We start from the raw sequence: 22,141 nt of genomic DNA on the forward strand, positions 1-22,141 counted from the left end.
GAGGTCAAAGTGTCAGACAATTAACACGTTTGTCTATTACAAGAGGTAAAATTCCTTGTACTGAAGTTAGAGTCGTAACCTACTGACCTGGTGCGGGCGGTTGTCGGCAACCTGAGAGAAACACTGCAATGCCAACGTCCACTAACGAGATGATACTCATCGGCCACTCTGCATTTTGCATGCGGAACTATTTTCGCATTGCAGCTTTAATTAACCTAGTCTTTATTTTGCAGTATGCGGCATCGAATTCATCTAGTCAACATTCGTCGAGAGGCGGACCTCAGGTAATTAATAAATTATTTTATTTTAAACAACTCAAAGTAAATTTAAATGATAATTTTTACTGAACGTTTAAAAAGAAATCGTTGATGATTTAAAGCGAGACTCAAAGTTTAGATCCTATGTATAAGTAAAAAAAAAGTATAGAGCCAAATCCAGTTTTCGTGTTTAAAATAGTTTAGCAAACGACGAACATGACCTAACACGTGAACAATGTGCGACCTACATTAATTTTTAATTGATAGAAATAACTTTTAATTGAAAATTATTATTGCGGAATATTGTTAAGATGATCTCAGCTAGCCGTAAATTTGTGAGGCATTGCCGATGCTAAAGTTGAATACGATTTATCAATTAAAGAAGCAAAATATTATAAATTATTACAGATTATTTGTAGGTTTTGTCCTCCATGACTCGATTGATGAACAGTTTTTTTTATATTACTGTTGATTCAAATATTTACCTACTGAGCTAACTCGAGGAGTTTCTTTTTAAGTAAGATTAAACATGTTTCATAATTGCTTACTTTTAACAGTTGACTGACACAGGCTGATAATAATGATGACATATTTCAGTTACAATCCCCGAGCGGTGCGTCGCGACCATCGAGCGTGTCAAGCGGAAACGGCAGCTGCTCCGGCAAGGCGAAGGTGCCGCAGAGCTTTGGCTACGTAAAGCGGCAAAATGGCGGACAGCCTCCGCCTCCACCGCCGCCTGCCAATGGACCTCCTCAGCATGGACATGGTAATACTATGTTTACTTTATTAACAGTATAATGAATAAATGTTGTAACATTGTCAGGTTAACAATTAAAATCGACTAATTCCTAGGCACCTACTACACTATTTTTCTCTCAATAACATGTATCGTGTTTATTTCTAGGTGGGAGAACTGCTCAAGTATCTGCTGTTCCGAGAACAAAAGTCAAAGTATCCGGTGGGACTCAGACTTGTACTCAAGATCTACAAATACATAGTAAGTTTAACATTTAATAGATATACGATACTGCCCTTAAATTTCTCTCTCGCCTTTTTGTAACAAACTGTACAAAACATTCTATAGCATATTTTACAGAGGTCTAGTACTCGTATAAAAATTGACCTTCAGCGATACGCCTAGTATCGCATAAAGGTGTATTTTGTAGTCACATCCCAATTTAATTAATATTTGACTCTTTCACAGAGAACGGCATTGGACCTAAGTCATATTCATTGGGCGGCACAGCGGCTGCGCAGCTCTCTGCGTCGGTGCGAGAGAGGCTTCTCGGCTCACAGTCTCTACCCAAGCCGGGTACTCACGAATTCGCCGCGTTATTTCATCACCACAGGTAATATTTTGTCTGCCGTGGAATTCCACTGCCTTGAAACTTTAATACGATATTTTGTTTTCTCTGTCTTTTGATAAAGAACGATTAGAATGAAAATATGTTTACATAAAAGTGTAGATTCCACTTCTATACTTCATAGATATTTATGGGTCCATAAACAGTCATAATTATCGGAGTTATTAGTACTTGGACAGTCTCACTCAACTGTCGGACTGTCCGTCAAATAAAAATAATTTATAATAGCCTGTCTTGTGATTCTTAAATCTTCACGAAACAAGGTTAAGTGTTAGCAATTCAATAAACAAAACAAGCTACGCTACGACATACCAGTTGATTTAGTCAGTCATTAAATGACATCATTACTTCTAATGTCCTTCCGTTTATTGCGTAACAGTACCATTAACTAATAAACATGTTGTGGCCACTGGAATTACTCTACTCACAAATTGAACCAGCCAATAGCATAGTAGTTTGGAGTACGGACTGCAAATAAGAAGATCTTGGATGCTAATTCATCAGTAAATTTTCATTGCGATCCATGTTTTAACGTAATCTTATTTTACCATGTTGTTTTTTTACCTTATTTTATAACGGAATCATTTATCACGCTATGATTGGTTTTGATGTCTCCTTATTTTATTTGTGACATGAAGGCAAATAATCTTTATCAGTGATCGATTTATTTGTATAAAGTCCTTACGTTAAAGGCGTGGGAATTATTTTATCCAGTTATACGTTAAGTTCGGCAAGGAGCGGTTTGTTTTGCTGACCGTTTTACACCACTATATAAAAAACATTAAAAAATTAAATAATATTAAGTGAAAAATCTGTAAAATTTTAAGAAAGTACGAAAGTGAAAATTTTAGTGAATAAAAGCTTTGTTAATTTTAGCTTGGTTTTGTAAGCAACAGATTCGTATTAATTATTCGTTGCCTTTTTTATTAATAACTTTTTATTAGTGATCTGATAGTCAAATGTTACAAGAACAGCGACATCTATTGAGTAAATGAGTAAACATTTTATTTTCATTTTTGCAGAATAACTCCAAGAGGAGGCATGAAGATTAGCGATGGAAGCCTCTCCGACACACAGACGTACTCCGAAGTAAAATCCGATTATGGAATACCATACGCACCATGGCTTCGACATAGGTGAGCACATATATTACGTACATTGTTACATCTTCATATGTATACCCCTGTATGTGCGTGCTGTGTAAAAATAACATCATGTAAAAATATAGACATATATTTTTTTCATAGAATCAAATCATCTGTCATACCTTGACTGTATCCTATAATATGCTTGATAAATATGTGTGTATGCATTTTGTGTAAGACGTAATTTTGTATTAACACAAAATGTAACATACTGTATATGTATCGTTACAACATGCTTTTGCGGATCCCTTAGATGTGGCCAGTTGTAAAGTAAAAAATCAAAAAGCAACTGTGCCATGCGGCCAGTTATAAAAAAATAAAAAAAAAATTAACGCTGCACGATGGCCAGTTTTAAATACAAGTTAAAAAGTTAGGAATACAACTGGCCAGCATGTGACCCCTCATATCTTTCCCCCTTTCAGCAACACATACTCGGCAAGCGGCCGCCTATCCGAGGGCGAATCTATGGAGTCCCTAAGTTCGCTGCACTCGGCGCAGCACAACCACACCTCATCCCCTAACTCCCACCACCGCAGCTCACTCACACACAATAAGCTCATCCTGCACCGCGACGCTCAGGGCTCCCGGCTCAACCGGAGCAACAGCATTAGGTGGGTTACACACTACTCTCATTCCTATTATCACGAGCAATCCACATTTCGATCCATATAATGAAAATAGTTCCATCTCTCTCTGATTTTAGAAATGTAACTATTTCCGTCGCATGGATTGAACTATGTGATTGTTTACCCAAGTGTTCGATTTCATTGTGTGACTGTGGAATTTTTTGTACCAAATGTTTAAGTAACAATATTCATTCTTTCATCCATTCAAACCGCTTTTCTGCTAATTTTGTTATATTTGTACCTATATTGCAACATATAGATAGACCCTTATATAAGACTAATTAATCTACCAAACTCCTTTCACTCAATTTCTTAAGATTTATAAGCGCACTTACAATACAATAAAATTCCATTTATTACAACTGGTTCAATTAGTTTATTTTTAAATATTTTTAAAGGGTCTTTCTATATTCAATATAACATATAATTTAAATCATCATATAATTTATGTATTTATTATATTATACATATATGTATTACTCATTTGGTATATCTAACACAAACATCATTAATTCGTAATTTATACTTCAAACTTTATAAATCTTCTCTTCAAATATTCTAATATCTAAGTATGGATTATTGGTTACATTTTAGCTATCTCAGAGATAGGACATTTCCAAGGTACGAAAACACAAGTTTGGAAGCTTATTCATGTTTTGGCTTCGAGATGGGGCACGCTTAATACGAAGCTATTTCCGAGAGTTCGTACTGTCAAAACGGACACATAAAACATATTGATGTCCTGTTTCTTTTGTCAGATAGCGAAATAGAGACAACATTTATGTTTTGTGTAGGTTCGCAGCAGTGCGAATTGACGGTTAAATTATGCATGTATAACTCAAAACATGGCACGGCTTTTAATTAAATCGACGCATTAACGAAAACTTATAAAGTTCTTACCACAAACTTTTTTTTATGTTAAAAAAATTGGCCAGTGCTATTCTGACTACGTGTATAACCTACGTTGCACACATTATATACTTTTGTAATCTGTAACATTAAATGCCTATTTCAACATTTCTTAAAAGCAGCTTGTACCAGTTGATCTTCAAAAAAAAAATTGATGACAAAGTTTGCTACAGCTTTTAACCCTTTTATATTTTGTTTCTTTTATTAAAGAGTTATGTTATTGCAGATCTACAAAGTCGGAGAAATTGTATCCATCAATGCTGCAGCGATCTTCGGAAAGCGACTATGAACCATATTACTGTTTGCCCGTGCAGTATGGACCAGGAGGACAAGGTTTGTTTCTCTTACGACCTGTTTTTATATTAGGTGTAGTACTGGAGGTATTTAAGGTGCGTCGGTTGATCAGAGGTTAAGCACTTGACTTGTAATCAGGTCTTGAGTTCGATTCCCGCTATGCACAAATGTGTTCTATCGAATTTATACATATGTTCATTTATCTGACATCCTGCACATATCTGGGAAGAACTGGTTGGGCCAGCGTGGTTGACTATGGCCTAGTCACCCTTAACTTAAGGTAGGCTCCAAGCCCCTTAATAGGACGTGTAGTGATGAACTGATGCATATACTGGAGGTCAAGTTCTGATTTTCGTCCCTTCTCACCTCAATATAAATAAATAAAAAAATCAACACCCAAAGTAAACAGAAATATCCTCTCTTCTCCATTAAAGGTAGGCAACGTATCTGCAACTCTTAACATATTGCAAAAGTCGTTTGATACATGTAAAAAATGTTGTCCCGAATAATCCGAATATTGCACAGAATTGTTTCATCAGTCAATTACAAAAAAAAATCACAATTTATTCGTGTGCTTAATCTTGTGCATGTTCTTATAGTCAATCAAAAATCGCCTGACTGGAATACATTAAGTGTCGATATCAACATTCAAAATTATGTAGGAAGTCAATTGCAGTTCAACATTCGCCTACTTTCTATTTTAATAATGTTACACTTAGAAAGTATATTGTACATACACAAAATCATTTCCTTACACGAAACATTAATCACCAGATAAATCTAACTGTTAAATAAAATAAAAAAATGCTTAAATTCGTTGATATAACAGTCATAACTACACATAAGTGATGTTTAATGTACTGTCAAAGAATTAAATTATATTCACTAACACTTATAAATAAATGTTCTCGACTGTAGCTCTTCTTTGCCATTGTAATTGAATTATTTTTACATGTCGTTTGGTATAGGTCTAAACTATGGTGTGTCAGAGCCGCCGTCGCCGTCACCGCGGTCAGCGTTGAGCCCCACGCACCAGCCGGCCAATGTAATGCACACGCCCAGGCACTCGCATCACTATCCTAAGAAAAATGATGAAGGTAATATTCTTAAAATAGAGGAAACACCATATTTAGACACCAATTCGCTACTTTAAATGTAAAAAAGTTTCCGGGAAAATACTAAATCTGTCTACTTATGTGGCTCAGGGGTTAAGCACTTGACTTGCAATCTGCAGGTCCTGGGTTCGAATCCCGCCATGTACCAATGTGTTTTTTGATTTTCGATTTACATATGTACATTTATCCGACGTTCTTACGGTGAAGGAAAACATCGTGATGCAACCTGCACATATCTGATAAGAAATTCAATGATATGTGTGAAGTCAACCAACCCGCACTGGGCCAGCGTGGTTGACTATGGCCTAGTCATGGTCTGTTCCATCTATCTCCCTTTCGAACCAAGCTGAAAGAAGTTCGGCAAGCGATCTTACAGATGCTGCAATAGAAACAAAAACTTCTAGAAATTCGTTATTGTAATAATTATCCTTTGTAATATTAACATAAAAATGTTATTACAAAAATTATTTTATATGCAGTGCACGGATCAACTGCGTCTCTGGTATCGACGGCTTCTTCCCTTGCAGCTGGTGCTGGTTCCGAAGAAAGACAAGCTCATGAGGTGTGTTTTTTCACTTCTATGAATAAATAAAAATAATCAATTATTTTTGCTTTATGACGTAATTCAACTTAAAATTAATGGTCCCTTTTTTAAATTTACAGTTTATTCAAATCGTTTAATTTTGTCCTAGGTCCGCAAGTTACGAAGAGAACTGGCTGACGCCAAAGAAAAGGTTCACACTCTGACTACGCAGCTAACAACCAATGTAAGTACTAGATTTAAAAAATATCACTAGATGATTAAGTTTAAAAACAAAATTAAGAAAATTTAGACATGGAAATCTAAGTTTTAAATGCAATTTCTTACATTAAACAAAAAAAACTAAATATTAATTATTCTATTTAAATAAGAGTCGTGACTGTTGGTACTTTTATTTGGTGCCCAACAAACAAGCTATTCAATACACACACTAATTAATAATCGGTTTTGAAAGTGAAATTAAAATGGAAGCCGGGAAAGCAAAATTGCTATCAATTAAGGTGTTGGTATGTTGAGATAGATCGTTTTTTTTTTTCTAATCAAGATAATATTAGGTTTAATTGGGTCGTATCCAATCCGGGTCGTCTATAATTAATTATTAATTGCATTGGATTTTACGAGCAATTCATAATTATTTTGCACGAATATGAAATTCCGAAAGTAGAAATGCAACTAGCAAATGTTATTTTTTAATTATTATATTTAATGTTTTTGAAATCGAAACTTAATTGAAAATACAACATTTTTTAATTGATTACGAAGTCAAGTCATGTTTTCCAATTTTCATAGATTATAATTAAATCGGCGACCCCTATGTCTGTTCGTGTGGGGCTTACAAATTACATAACAAAGAAATAATGGATAACTAATACTAATATCTTACTATCTTACTAGCATTATAAATGCGAAAGTTTGGATGGTAGGATGTTTGTTTGAAGGTATCTTCCGAACGGCTCAACGGATCTTGATGAAATTTGGCACAGATGTAGAACATAGTATGGAAGAACACATAAGCTATTTATTAAGTTTCTTTTTAATTCCGCGCGGACGGGTTGGTAGGCGACAGCTAGTAGTGATACACTAAAATTGGTAGGTATTTAAGTTTCTTAAAAATTAATTTAACCCACATCACGGAGAACATTATGTTTGTAAGTTACTGGATCTATATTCTAGCAAAAAAAAAAAAAACTATTTGATTTAATATTAGATTTACCCATTCTTTTTTTTTCTTAATTAGTACCTATTTTATTTGAACAGTAAGGAAGTTAACATTTATTGGTTTACGTTAACAGAAAGTAACGTGTACAAATTCTCTATTTACCGTACTAATGCAGTTGAGATAACCTGACGACCTGACAACCGCCGTGCTCGGGGTCGCGGGTTCATTCCTCAGCTGTCATTGATGCACTACGATATCTCGAATAATTAGTTGCAGTTTACTTTTTCAACTATAAATTGATTTTGATGGGTAGTAAGATAACCTATACTATGGTTTACCGATTACCGATAAAGTAAATTGCCCACATTACGGAACTTTTCAAAATTTTCGTATACGATGTACAATTAAAGAAATGTAAGGAGCTGTATTTTTCTTTTATACCAAAAGGAACTTCTCTTCTTAAAGAAGATAGAACATAACAAGGTTTACTTCTGAATAACTATATACATACATAATAAAAAACAAAAAATCTCGAAAGAACCAGTTTACGTACATGTCTTATATATCACCAAAAAGGTTCCTAGTAATCATTCCGAATTCGGGACCAGTGACTCACTACCTGTCATCTGAGTCAGTAGGTTCATAATACAAAACATTAATGACATACTCACTCTCACTACTCTTACATACATTAGAAAACAAGTAAACTGCAGGAAGAGCTATGTCAAGCGTACAGACATGCGTCAGTGAGCACTAGAATAGAAACTGACGTGGCTAAAATCGCATGCTAAACAGTCGAGACAATGTCGCCGGTAAAACATCAGATAAACAAGGGTCGAGCCTGTCGCACGAGAGACTTACGGTTGCCCGTTTCCCGCCCATATCGGGCACTAGGAATGTATGCCAACAACCAAGTACTAGAAACTATCTAACGCATTATACAACAGTAAAGCGTAGCGGTTGTTGCTTTTTTGCTGTCCTTGATAAAGTCAAGTTACGGATGTCTTAGAAGACATAAGTTGGTTTAAAATACATCTTTACTTAGTTCAACAGAAAGTAAAATGATGTAACTCACTATTTTGACCATTGAGAGATAATGAAAAATATTTTTTGTTAATTTTATCTATTTGTCTGTTTGACTGTCTATCCGCAAGCCGCACTTGTTTCCATTATTCTTTGAAACGCCTAGACCAATTTTGACGGACTTTTATTGGAACGTAGCTGGTGTTAATTTTAATTTCGTATTGATGAAGTCGCGGGCTACTGCATGTTGAAAATAAAAAAGAAATAAAATATAACAAATACTGCCACTTTTATTTTGGTGCACACAAAAGTGAAGCTCGTGTTAAATGGACAAGTTTTATAACACGTAATTAATACATCATTTTAAACAACTATTTAATACAGTATACCATAATAAGCTTAAAGTAACGCATGTAAAACCTAAAATGGAATGAAAATAATAAATAGGTTAACGGTCTGCAGGTTATAAGAGACCTGCGTTAACATATTTAATGACGATAGAATACGTTGGAATGTTTCCATATTTGGACATGATAAATAGTTACAACGGTAGATTATTTTTTCCGTGTTCCATTCGTGACGCAAATCGAATACGAAATATATTTATATACTATTGTAAATAGATGGTAAATAAATATAAGACCGATTCACCAATGTAACTAGCGGAAAAGTTTTTTATTTTGTTGCTTACCTAACTAATATAATAAAAGAGATAAATCATTACACTTTATGTTCCAAATACTTATGTTCTTAAAGTACATAGACTTTATATAATAAAGGTAATCAAGTAGCCTACTCTACGTCATCGATTTTATAAATTGCCCATAAAAATGAAATACAAGTCTATTGTTTGAAACAAATACTAAAAACTTCCTACTGTTAATTTCACGAACCAAAAGAAACTAAGTTATTAATGAACTCTACGGTCGTTCACAAAATAACGGTTGCTAACAAGACATAATCGTCTTCTCGTCGGGTCCAATTATGCGAGACGAAGAAAAAGCGGGATCTTCGATTATTCAGTCGAATTGCGGTTTTGTTTCTAAATCAGGTGTAGTCAAACTTTGGCCAGTGTCAATAATTCAGTACGCTAGCTAATATTAACACGGTCAGCTATAAGCGAAGCAGGTACTTTTTATAAGTTTGTGACGCTATAAACGACATGACGACTATTCTTCCAGGCTATATTCTACATCTATGCAAAATTTCAGCGAAAACCGTTGAGCCGTTCAAGAGACCTTCTCAAACATCCCTCTAAACATTCAAACTTTCACATTTAAAATATTACTAGCTGTCACGTGCGACTCCGTTCGCACGAGATTAAATAAAAACTAAATTATTAGCCAATGTGTTGTTTCAGACTATGTTCTACATACATACCATGTTATCGAGGTCCGTTGAGCCGTTTTGAAGATACCATCTAAAAAACATCTATCCATCCAACCATCTAAACTTTCACATTTATAATATTAGTGGATAGTATGATAGTAAATTATAAAATAACCGATAAACCGCATGCATATGATACATGCTTCTATCGCCAAAATTTACACCTCCAAAGATTTTTTGAAGATTTCTTCTGGCGTATTACGAATATTTTATATTGATTAGTGAAATCAAAACGTTTGAATAGCGCCGTACTAATTTACTGCACAGTAAAACAGTACCGCCATAAATAATTCAACACCATGGATATCCATCGTTCTTGCGACGCTATTGTCTTTTCGGTCGTTTCGTTTGACTGTATAGGTCAGTGTGGTGAGGTTTTGTTACTCACAATATCAAGCTTCTATACATTATGAGATAGACGTATAACGTAAATATAAAGCTTGCAGTTGTGAAATTCAACTTGTATTTGTTTTACTTGTATGAAACATTTAGGTATTAATCACACACATTTAGGAGGCAAAGTGTGGTCTTAATTTTTTTCCCCTTATTAATACTACTATGTAATATCTGCCGCAATATAAAGCATTCATGAAAATATTATAGGAAGACTGACTTGACAAAGAAATTGTCGTAAAAGTTAGAAACATACTATTGTAAAATCGTAATTTAATCACAATAGAGTCTTCTTACTCCTAACACTTAAAAAAGAGTATTATAAATGCGAAAGTATAGATGGATGGATGTATGGATGTTGTTTTTATCTCCGGAACCGCTCAACGGATCGTAATCATAGTCTGGAAGAACACATACGGCTACTTATTTTTTTTTAATACCGCGTGGACGGAGCCTCGGGGACAGCTAGTGAACTATAAGGATGTCAGCAAAATTTACACGCATTTTTTTAAACAAATGCCTATCTCATCAATGACAGCATGAAAGGTTTTTCAATGAAATAGTTTACATACGCAAAAAAAACATATGTCAGTATTACGAGTATTGACATTCATAGCTATTGTTAAATACAATGGTTTACAACAAACGAGTATAATAGTAGATTCTACAATTTTAAACAGCATTCGTATCGTATCAATTGGTCTCAATGATTATTAAATTCAATGCGTCGCCCGTTCTTGTCTCATCGTCTCATGCCGGTGCTTTTTATTAGGGGAGCCATCAATTTTTGATTGATATTGAATATCGTTTGAGCTTTGTACGAATGAGGAACACATAATATTGTTTACTCGCTTGTATCAAAATCAATTCGTTTTTCTTTTTATAATTATGTGAGGCATTGGTGAAACGATGAAGGACGTATTTTTTTATTTCTATATTGTTTTCGTACCAAGAATAAAAGAATAATACTGGCATTTAAAAAAGAAGTATTATATAAATACATAAATGTATAAATACATGTTATTAAATGGCAAAACGAGAGAGTATAGAATACAAGATCTTCGAGATTTTTCAAGGCGAAGGTAATAAGACCTTCTTGAACAATTTAACAATATTTAGCTCATATGGTCTAGTTTGCAAACGTAAAATTAGCAGTCTGTCACGTAAATAGACTAGGGTTGTTCACTTTACGCTCTTATAATTCTAGCGTTAAATAACCCTTGAATATTGTTTTGCGCACAAAAAAGGACCGGATGTCCAATTACTTAGTCAATTGTTGGTTAAGACATACCATTTTAAGCCAGCTATACACCTTCAGTTCTAAATGAACAGTCGGCCTCTTAAAATGTACATGTGTTGAAAAAACTGGGAACTGTACAGTTTAACTGATATTTGCAACAAACTTTACCGGTTTAAATTGAAGGTGTGTTGCCGATTTTATTAAGCTGACGCATCTGCTTTGTGATCTATATCGTATTTTTGAGAGAAATAAGCACTAGATTTATATTTTATAGTCGAAAGCTGCTTCCGTTGACCATCTCAGGCGCAATAAGTTGCAAACTTTCGTAATATAATTGACGGGAGAAAGTTTATTTATGTAACTGCTTAAAAATATCAGAAAAAACAAATTGTTCACAAACACGTAGTTGTAGTTAAAGATGTAATACTAACTCAAATTATTACTATGGTTAATTTAATGAAATCAAAAATTATGAAACTGTAAATTTGTTTAATACAAGAAAATTGTATGAAAATTTAAGTGAACGAAAAAAATACTAGCACTTTAACATTTGTACTAATAATGCAACTTTTAATGTTTGCCAACAACTAACCGCGGGTCCGTTGGCTTGGTTCCAATTTTAACAAGGACAAGTGGTGATTGTTTTACGATGTTTTAACTGAAATTCAAGGTCAGAATGCCCCAAGGATTCTTGCAAAAAACAGGGGCAGGATAATTTGCTATTAGTTAAGAGGTATTTTATGTACTATATATTATATTTCCATTATGAGTGGAAATTAATTTTCTAATCATTGTTATCGATATGACATCTATAATAACATAGGTACGAAATAAAAGAAAGACGACTTTGTTGTTAAAACGTGTACCAGTTCATTTTGGTTCACGCGCAAAACATCTCGCGACCCAATTACGTTTATGTTGTTGTTCAAACAAATGCTTGCATTTGTTTGTCTGGCCTAAACAAAAGGTACGCGGACTTGTGTTTGCGCCTCGTGAGACGTTATCATTTGTAACGTGACACCGCGCCGCGTGTTTAAATCTTCTAATGTGTACACTTTCGCAACTAGATACTAACTAAATTGACTAAAGGACGCAGTTATAATTTCTAAATCTTTTTCTAAGGTTCCTTTAAAACTGTGTATAAAACGTCCGATGACATTGAAAATTCATTCACATGTCAACGGTCAATGAAAAAATGTGATAGTAGAAAGTATAGATGGATTGTGTGAAGGATGTGAGTTAGAAGTCAATGTTTGTTATTTTTATGGAAGAGCAGAACTGCGCAGGGCCTAGGAAGGGCTGATAGATGATGTAGGGTTAGATTAAAATACAACATTTTATAGATTTAGCCTGACATGGTGTCTAAGATCACAAAAAAGGAAAACTAATTTCCTACATATTAAAAAACTGAATTACTTTTCCTTTGAATTTTTAGAGTGACATATTAAATTCCATTAGAAGCTGCACAATAGTTTAGGAGTATTAAGTACGATCATATGAAAGTCATTTTATGATGGTGGTGCGTGATTCAAACACACACCCTTCACAATGCCGACCCCATCCGTGAGTAGTAACTATCGAGTAAATGTTACGCTTTACTTTCCTACGACCATTGCATAGGTTCCATGACTTAGTTCAACTGGTACAGTGCACCGCAAAATTCACATCTGTTGTCCACATGGAAATGTAGACCTTACGACTTTGGAATAAAAATCCAATTGCTTTATAAATTATGCCCACGACTGTACCAAGCACACAACGTTCACAAACAATAAACACAAACTAGTGTAACTTGAACGTTGATAGAGGATGGACGTGTGCGCGTCCGATCTTAACACCGTGCGCGTTTAATTTTTCAAAACAAACTAATGAACTATTAGTGCCAATTAAGTGATTGTGATCGGTAATATTTAGTGATACAGTGCAACTATTAAGTTTATACGACATGCGGTACTTACTATACGGCTTTTATTCACGCTTTTCGAGCTCCTTGTGAGCGAAACTTGTTTGATTATATTGTTTTGTTGCTAGGACATCCGGGTGCATCCTGGATTTTCGACTAAATAATACAAGAGAGTACATACAACTTTGAGTCCCTTTGATTGTTTTTAACAGTCATATTATTTTATAGTAATCACTTAATAAAATTTATATCTTACAACTATAATATTTTTGTATTAAAAATAAAAAATACCACATTGAAGATATTCTAAGATTTGAGTAAGGGTAGTATTAGCTCTATTTATAACAATTCAATGGCAGGTAGCCGCATTCCCTTTTTCAATGGTGGAAGAACCCACGGTTCCGTTCTTTAGACCCGGATTATGTGTGTCACACTTTATTGTTAGATCTGCTTTTGTCCAAAAATGCATAAACAACCTGTTGCTTAGAAATATTATAGGAATGATTAGAGCGACAGTAACTTGCTAATTTACAGAAATTGTAGCGACGATCTGTCTTAAAACAAACATCAAAGCGGTGGAACGGTGTTTATGAGCATCTGGTTTTATTTGGGGTCAAATGTTTTTGATATGCTCCATCTCGTTTGATGTGTTTTATGTTATTACTTTAAGGAACTGTTTCCTTTTTAGCGTCGCTTGATAGTGTTTTAGGATAGTTGTGACGTGACATAGTTATGCTGATTTTTCGTAAATTACAGGATGCTAAACTTTATTTATAGTAAAGATACAACACCCTGTTTAAAATTGGAGTGACTTTCATGTTTCGCCATGAGATCTGAGATCAGATCGCAGTTATAATTATTTATGATCAAAATATTTATCTTTAGGTATTCTTATCTTTATAGGTTCTGGGCTAGAAAATAGAGTCATCTTCTGTCGCATTCAGTAATACTTTATTTCAGATGTACCATCGCTATCTATAGAAATAATTATCGATTATTGACATCGATTATTATCTTAGTATACAAGGCGTGACATTTTTAATGTAATAATTTCATATCGTTCTCAAACGCGGGAAACGTTTTACGTCAAATAAAAACTTGACCGGCCACTTAATCTTTGACATTACAATCCAAGGTTACCATTTATAAGATTACGCTTCGAGCATCGTAGCATGGAGAAGTAATACATTAGTGCTATTATTACTCCGTTAATAGCCCCATCATGTGACGAAATCGTCACCAAACGAACAACAAGGTTTCCACTGTCCTAAATACGCAACTCTGAATATAGCATCTCAGTGAAATCTTTCTAATCCTCGTCAAACATAATAAACAAACACGTGTAATTCTTGTCCTATTTAAACGTCATTTTTGTTAGAGATAGCACGCTTATCAGGTTTTAAAAGACTTTCCAGATGAAACTTCTCAATATAGTTAAGACTTTATCGTCGTTTGTTTTATATTTTTAACCATAAGTAGGACATTTTTAACTTTTAATTGATCACCATCATTTAACATGTATCTGAAGTATGCATACTCTAGTTTTAACTTTGATATGTGTTATCAATGTAGATAAAGAGCCTTGGAATCTATTGAACTAAGCATTTTATCGTTTATCAACATTTTAAAAACACTCCTCTAAGTACGAAAATGGTATGGTTAATAGTAAAGCTGAAAACTTCGCTACTGAAATGAAATTATATGGGAATAATTTCAAATAAATATCATAGGTTATATTGTAAAGAATCTTCAGTGTCTTATTACTTATGATGCATTTTCTTATTTATAATGTTAAGGAAATAATGTCTTACATAAAACTCACAAGGTCAAACAATCAACATTTAAGGAAACAAAAGCAATTCTTTAGTATTAAAATTCTCAAAGCACAGGAAGAGAGTCGTGCATTTACTGGCGGTTGGACAACGTCGTTTTCAATCGACGAAGCGCCTCCTCGGCACGTTCAATTGAGGTTAATTCGTATGGAGACGGGCCACGGATCTCTAGCGCCCCTGCATTATACGTTCAATAAGCTAAATGGTCTAGCAAATTTAGCCTGTATTTATGAATAAATATTGCAATTTAAACACAACAGACTTTCGTTATGGATAAGAACATATCAATAAAATATTATATGATAAGGCCCAGTAACACCCTAAGATCCTTAGTAAAATGTTAACTACAGATATAGAAGGAAGAGTAAGTAAGATATTTATTTAAAACCGACAAACATTTAGCATTTTATTCATTTTAATAATACCTACATCATAAGAATATGGTCCTAAAGGTATTAAAAATGGGGTAGAATCTTGGAAGGGAACCTATATTTTCCAGACACCCTAAGCCACTATTATTGTCCTTGTGCTTTGTTCAATTCTAGACAAATTGTCCGAGCATTTTGTGTTCCCATTTCGGAGTTCAAGGGGTGAACTGGTTAAAGATCTCTAGACCAAAAATACCCCTTTTATAGCTCAACACGTCAACACAAAAGTTAACTCTCGTCCTTTTTCTCGCAACGTTCATTCAAAATAGGAGCGCATTTGTTTTTAGAACTGAGACAATGAACTCGTAAAACGCTTATAAAAATATACGAAACCATAATTAAATTTTCACTGGCGTGAACACTAACCTTTACCGAACTTGTGAAGTATGATTTTAAAATAATCGATTTAATACGAATTAAATCGATTAATCGTCGGTAGCGAAAAACAAAACGGGAAGGAATCAGGAAAGGATATTGAATAAACTTAATTAATTCATCCTTGCGAAATTAACGGATGAATGGAATAGAAATCGACGCTTTCTAGTGACATAATGATTTATATCGATCACTACATTGATCCTTTTGTGTTTAAATATACAACGATTCATAAAAAGAACGAATCGTTGTAATAAAATCACTTTAATATCGATTTAAAGAACTTAATTGAAATGCACACAGACTACTTCAAAATAATGGTTTAACATATACCATCGACTCGCCCGCGTATTTTAATACGTGAAAATCATAGTACAAACGTGCAAAACTTTATAAGGATCTGCTTAGTACGGAATTAAAATAAATTTAACTATATAAACGGTCGGGCGAATCGATCAATGAATATATTATACTACAGAACCAGCTCGACAGATGTTGCGTCACCAGCTTACGTTGACCTTCAGACGTAAGACGTAGTATACATTTTGTTTACAGATCTCGACCCTTTTGATTAAGTTTAAAAGTTATATGGTACCTATATATGTATGGTTATCTATGTGTGTTTTAGTAACAGTCTGATTAAGTATCCAATTCGGTATCTGCGGAACCTTGCCTAATGGGACACCTTTTAATGACATATTTTAGTTTTTATGTTATATTTTTTAAGGTTTTTAGTTTTCAATCTTTCCCCAAATTTGACCTTACTACAGATATTTGTTTATTTATTCATGAAAATAGATTCACAACAGATCGCTTATAAAACTTTATGAGAGTAAGATGAAAAGATCTTTCTTTCTCCTTTCAAAATACAAAATGTACTTTAAAACACGTAATAATACAAATCACTGTAAATACGAATAAATTTCAAGTCGTTTAAGTACAAGAGTTCTCAAAACTCTTAAGAATTAAACATCTCTACCCTTTTTTATCTGTAACCGCCAACCGGTTTAAAAGTCGCGAAGTAAAAAAAATCGTGGTTTACTTAAAACTCGTTATTTTAACATATATGTAAAGATAAGATAAATTAATTGCCACAATAACGTCTGTTATTAGTGACCGTACAAGATTACAACGCATTAAAAAATAAAAGTGTCAGAATGTAACAGTATTAGGTAATTTTAAAGGAAGTAAACGTTTGGTTACTAATAGCGTTTGTATAAAGCTATTGTATCTGAGTACATATACTTCCCCTCACTTAACTGGTTTTGGTACTGTGCTTGTAGGTAGCAACATCCTTAAGTGGTTTATCCATTATCCCGCGCACTGCCGGCAAGGAAGGAAGCTCTACAAAGCGGGTTCACGTCATATCTAGTCAGGAAGTGCCAGTGGCAATTCCACTTAAATAACGCTAAGCGGGGATTAAAAACAAGTCGTACTAAGCATTTATCGTTGAGTTACGCTTATGTTACAGTCTACGGTGGTCTAGCATGTCTCTTACTGTGAAACGATAATGAATGAATGACTGCTAGTTTTTATCGATTAATCCATCTATGTTTTTAATTCAATGAATCGCTTATTTGTTGAGTCATATATATTGTTCTTTATCTTTACTAGAGTTGATTGTTTTGCTACTTATTATACTACTAGCTATCGCTCGCGACTCCGTCCGCGCGGCATTAAAAAAAATTATTAAGTAGGCTATGTGTTTTTCCAGACTGTGTTTTACATCTGTGCCAAATTACATCAAGATCTGTTCAGCAGGTCCGGAGATACCTTCAAACAAACATCCATCGATTCAGCTAAACATTCGCATTTATAATATTAGTAAGATAAAAATGCGAAAGTTTAGATAGATGGAAGGATGAATATTTGTTAGCTTGTGTTTTAACTAGATTTTATTCGTGCTCATGGCATTAAATAATTTATTATTATAAGACTATCAAAATGTATTAACTAAATTAAATTAAAACTTATTATTACAATTTATAACTATACATAATAGGTTAAATTTCGTTCCTATACCCTTATAAATACCATCAACAATATACAGTTCAGTAGTTACACGATATTCATTTAACAAGCAAACAATGCGCCCAGCCCACATGGCTCATTCGTCACTTTACGATGTCGCCGGCTAAATTTGTCCTCATGTCATACATTTACTGAGGTAATTTGCAATAGGCTTGTACGATCGCTTATTTTATTGAAATCGTTCCGGTCTACAGGCCAGAGTTCGGTTGGCGCCTCGTAAAATCTATGTTTATGGTAATGTGAAATACGATTCTGTTTGTCATGTCGTCTAATCGGATCATATTTATTTTTGGTATTGCAAACTCTTGTACGATAAATTGGGTGTGTGATAGGCTTGTACAATTAACACAAATGATTTACGACTGTCGGTATGGTTATAGATTAAATTTGTTAAAATAAACATTTTAAATGCCGGCACATGGCTCTAACATACTATCGGAATTCATTAACCTTCTAATTTCCCGGTTTTAAATTTTTTTCTTGTACAGTAGATAAGAAATATTTTTTTCAGATTTATTTTGAAAAATAAATTTTTGAAATTGTTGATAGTTTCGTACCTAATTGAAATTAATATTATCTAATTTCTACGATTATGTATCATCATCATTATGGTCTTCCTGCCTTGCCCACTCTATGTGGGGTCGGAGCAGGTTCTGGTCTTCTACTAAGGTTGTAACGAAATTACTTACAGCACAAAGAAACTATATTACGTCATTGATCAACATTTTGTTAGAAATATTCTTGAAATTATTTGTATTACGTATATGATTAACGGTATTCTTATACCCGTTCATAAAACGTCTATAAATATAACTAAAAATTATAGTTTCATACGAGGCAGTAGGTAAAGGAAGCCAACACCTCTCAGCCCAGCATTTCCTAAAGAGTGCATTTCGAACCATGTGCGCGACAGATGTGTCTCGCCTTTTACGTAGATGATTTCACTATACTCTTTTTACTTTTGCAACACACGCCTAAAGAATTACAGTTGACTTAATAATGAAATTTTTAAACTGCCTAACATAATAATATTTATATTGAAATATTAGAGGTCAATTTATAGTTGTCGGGGTTGCGTAAAGAAATCTTATTAGTAAATGAATTTGTATACTTTAAATTGTAATGAGAATAGGATATGACTTTACGTAAGATATGATTAACAAATTTAATATGCTAGTAGCAAAAAGTTCTCATGATTTGGAATATAAATTTGTTAGTCGGAAATACTTCCTAAACTATGAAATATTATTTTCAACATAACTCAATGTGATTTTGTCATTTATTACTCTACAATTTAATTTCCATTCATGTAATGAAATCAATTTTTAATTTCTAGGTAATTATTTTCAATACAAATTAACAAAAGACTGTCAAGGCTTTAAAGGTCTATATGTTAAGGTGTTAAGGCTAACCGGTAGCATTGAAAGTTGAACGTAAATCTACAAGAGTAGAATCACTAACTTTGTCCTTTTATTCCATGACATTGTTCTATTGCGCAGTATCGTAGCTTAATATTCTAATTTTATTTAGATAAGTATACAAGGTAAAGACGTATACTTAAAATATTTTGTACAATAAAATATTTGTATTTATACTGTCCATATAATAATGTCCATTATTGAAGAAAAATAAATAAGACCTAATTTATAAACTTGTGTAACACATGTTCTTTGCAAGACCCACAAAAGTAATATTTATCAATAGTATACTAATAAAAACGTAACGATTATTTTCCTTAGTAGGAAGCTACATAATAAAATCAATCATGTTCTTAGAACACGTGTAAAGGTCGTAAAAAACCACATTTATCCGCCTTTGAGATCATCGCAATGTATTTTGCGTGTTAATTCAATTGAACATCGTGTCCGACTCAATTATTACTTCGCTAAGAATACAAAATAAAGAATTTAAATATTTACGTGAAGGAATTTGATTTAAATGTGTAAATCGCGTAAATATATGGTATAATTAAATTCAAACGATGATCGCATTTGAATTAATGATGTCAGAAAACGTATTTGTTATGTCTTACATATCACATCTAAGTTTTTTTTAAGTAATAAAGGAAAATGTATGCAAAGGTACAAGATCCAAATCAAGTTCCGTTAGTTCGTGCGTCGTCCACTTAACACTTTTTGCCATCACTTGAAAACATTTTTATCTCGTTTTGTATTTTGATTCATAAATCAGATCCGATGGTGTTCGCGGGTATTTTTAACTATTTACACAAGCTTTAATGATGTTGGTGTAACTTGTTATACATATTACGAAATGACCGTGAAATGGAAATATCGAACTGGGCACTGTTATTACGCCCTCAATAAATAAGGCTACGCACAGGTCGTTGCTACGGCGTCGAGCGCATGGTCGATGCATTAGCGGAAAAAAGATACCAATATAAACATTCTACTTGTCTCACTCTAAAGAAATCGAACGTTCCCAAACTGTGTCGTTGGTTGTAAATCTTAAAGTAAAAAAATACTCGATTATAGTTGCGATTATTTTTTTACGATGCGTTAAATATCGATGCATGATTATGCTCTTGGTTTATAGATGTTTTTTTTTTATTTGTGACGTATGAGGTCAAAGATTTGGGTATAGTTTGAGAAGGTGTGGCGTTCGGTCGACTAAGGTCTGCTCCCGATCTCCCCTTCGTCATTTGTTTGTTCGCCAACGAACATTTAATTTATGACTCAGTGAGTATTATGACATGGCTTACTTTTGTTTAACCACCACACCGTATACCATTTCCAACGAAATTGTTCTCTGAATTGAAACTTGACATAAATCGTAATACTCATAAATTATATTTTATTGTGGGCATAGTATTTTAACATTGACATTTTGACGCCTTTATTTAAGTATAACTTTAAACTGTCAGTATTGTAGGGTCAATAAAAAGTAAAAGATTATGTGGAAAGGATAAAGTAAAAAAGACTAATATCTGCATACATATACAATGGGTTACCGCTATCATACCAGTCACGAAAACTATAGGAGGACAGAGCATATTTATACTTATGTAAAAAAAACATATCAATAGGTACACTACTGCGAAAGTTGAAATAATAGATAGGAATAGATTTATTCATAAAAAATACAATTATTTGCAAGTCAGAGAAATTTCCTTTCTCCATAAATGTCTTAGTACAAAGATCATAAGGTAAGTTTACAATCATACTATCCCACCTAAGTATCAATACGAAACAAATGATGGTAATGAACTAGAAAAGCTTCCACGAGTATTAATTACAGAAGCAAAGAAAAAGTTATTACATTACAGTAGCTCAATGTAACTACATACACTGTTTAACTAGTATATGTACCGTATATAGGTACAATCTACTGGAACTTATTTTAATTTTAGTTTTTTATCGCGGGTTTAAAAAATAAACACAGAATATACTATTATGATTACGTTTCATACATGTGTTTCCGCAGTGCAAACGCATACTAACAAAGAACCAAACATACTTTTGTAACATGTAATCTAAAGAGCAGTAAAATAGGACTAGTAATAATTAAAATCTGTATATTAACGCTAATAAAAGACACATTAGCAATACCACATTCTCTGCATTGAATTACGAGCCTTGGGAAGACCTAGTGTAGTGGAACCGATTTCTACATTCACAGAATTAAATTCACTTCCCACTTAGGATCGAATATCGTATAAAACTAACGATAGGAGCTATAATTAAGCACACATATATGTGACGCTGACATGTTTTCGACCTAATTGAATTGTGAGGGACATTTCTGTCTAGGTACTGGGTAGGAAATAAACTTCCTCGACTGTAAATGTTCAAACAGCTTCGGTGCTAATAAACGTAAGTGTAGTAACGTGAGAGTTTGCTCTGAGTCACACGAAGTAAGCGCACGCAGCACGCACAGACCAAGTCCGAGTGTTATCTGTGAACTTTCCTTACTCATTCTTATAACTGTAATCTAAAATGTCGTTGTTGTGCACTGATTTCTGTGTCACTGAGGTCAGCTCAGTTGCAGGATATTATTTATTTGTGCCACATTCTGTGTGAATATCGATACAAATATGTGCTTATTTTCATTCGTGCCTTTTCCACATGTTGATGGGTCGTTTGTACACAATGTTTCTAGA

The 22,141-nt window shown here is 33.7% G+C and overlaps 1 protein-coding gene across 4 annotated transcripts in view; it reads left to right on the forward strand.

Moving 5' to 3' along the window:
* LOC106710314 (protein sickie) overlaps positions 1–22,141 on the forward strand; it is a 129,765-nt gene that overhangs the window by 86,346 nt on the left and 21,278 nt on the right. For 3 of the 4 annotated variants that reach the window (XM_045686044.1, XM_045686051.1, XM_045686056.1), the window contains 10 exons: positions 234–284; positions 855–1,023; positions 1,162–1,254; positions 1,462–1,606; positions 2,644–2,757; positions 3,189–3,377; positions 4,528–4,634; positions 5,564–5,692; positions 6,190–6,272; positions 6,403–6,477. In XM_045686044.1, coding sequence (XP_045542000.1) covers positions 234–284; positions 855–1,023; positions 1,162–1,254; positions 1,462–1,606; positions 2,644–2,757; positions 3,189–3,377; positions 4,528–4,634; positions 5,564–5,692; positions 6,190–6,272; positions 6,403–6,477 — 1,155 coding nt within the window. The remainder of the gene's footprint in view (positions 1–233; positions 285–854; positions 1,024–1,161; positions 1,255–1,461; positions 1,607–2,643; positions 2,758–3,188; positions 3,378–4,527; positions 4,635–5,563; positions 5,693–6,189; positions 6,273–6,402; positions 6,478–22,141) is intronic. The other variant, XM_045686047.1, reaches the window with a different exon arrangement.

Source organism: Papilio machaon, chromosome 3 (genome assembly GCF_912999745.1).
Source record: "Papilio machaon chromosome 3, ilPapMach1.1, whole genome shotgun sequence".
In the NCBI taxonomy this organism is placed as follows: domain Eukaryota; kingdom Metazoa; phylum Arthropoda; class Insecta; order Lepidoptera; family Papilionidae; genus Papilio; species Papilio machaon.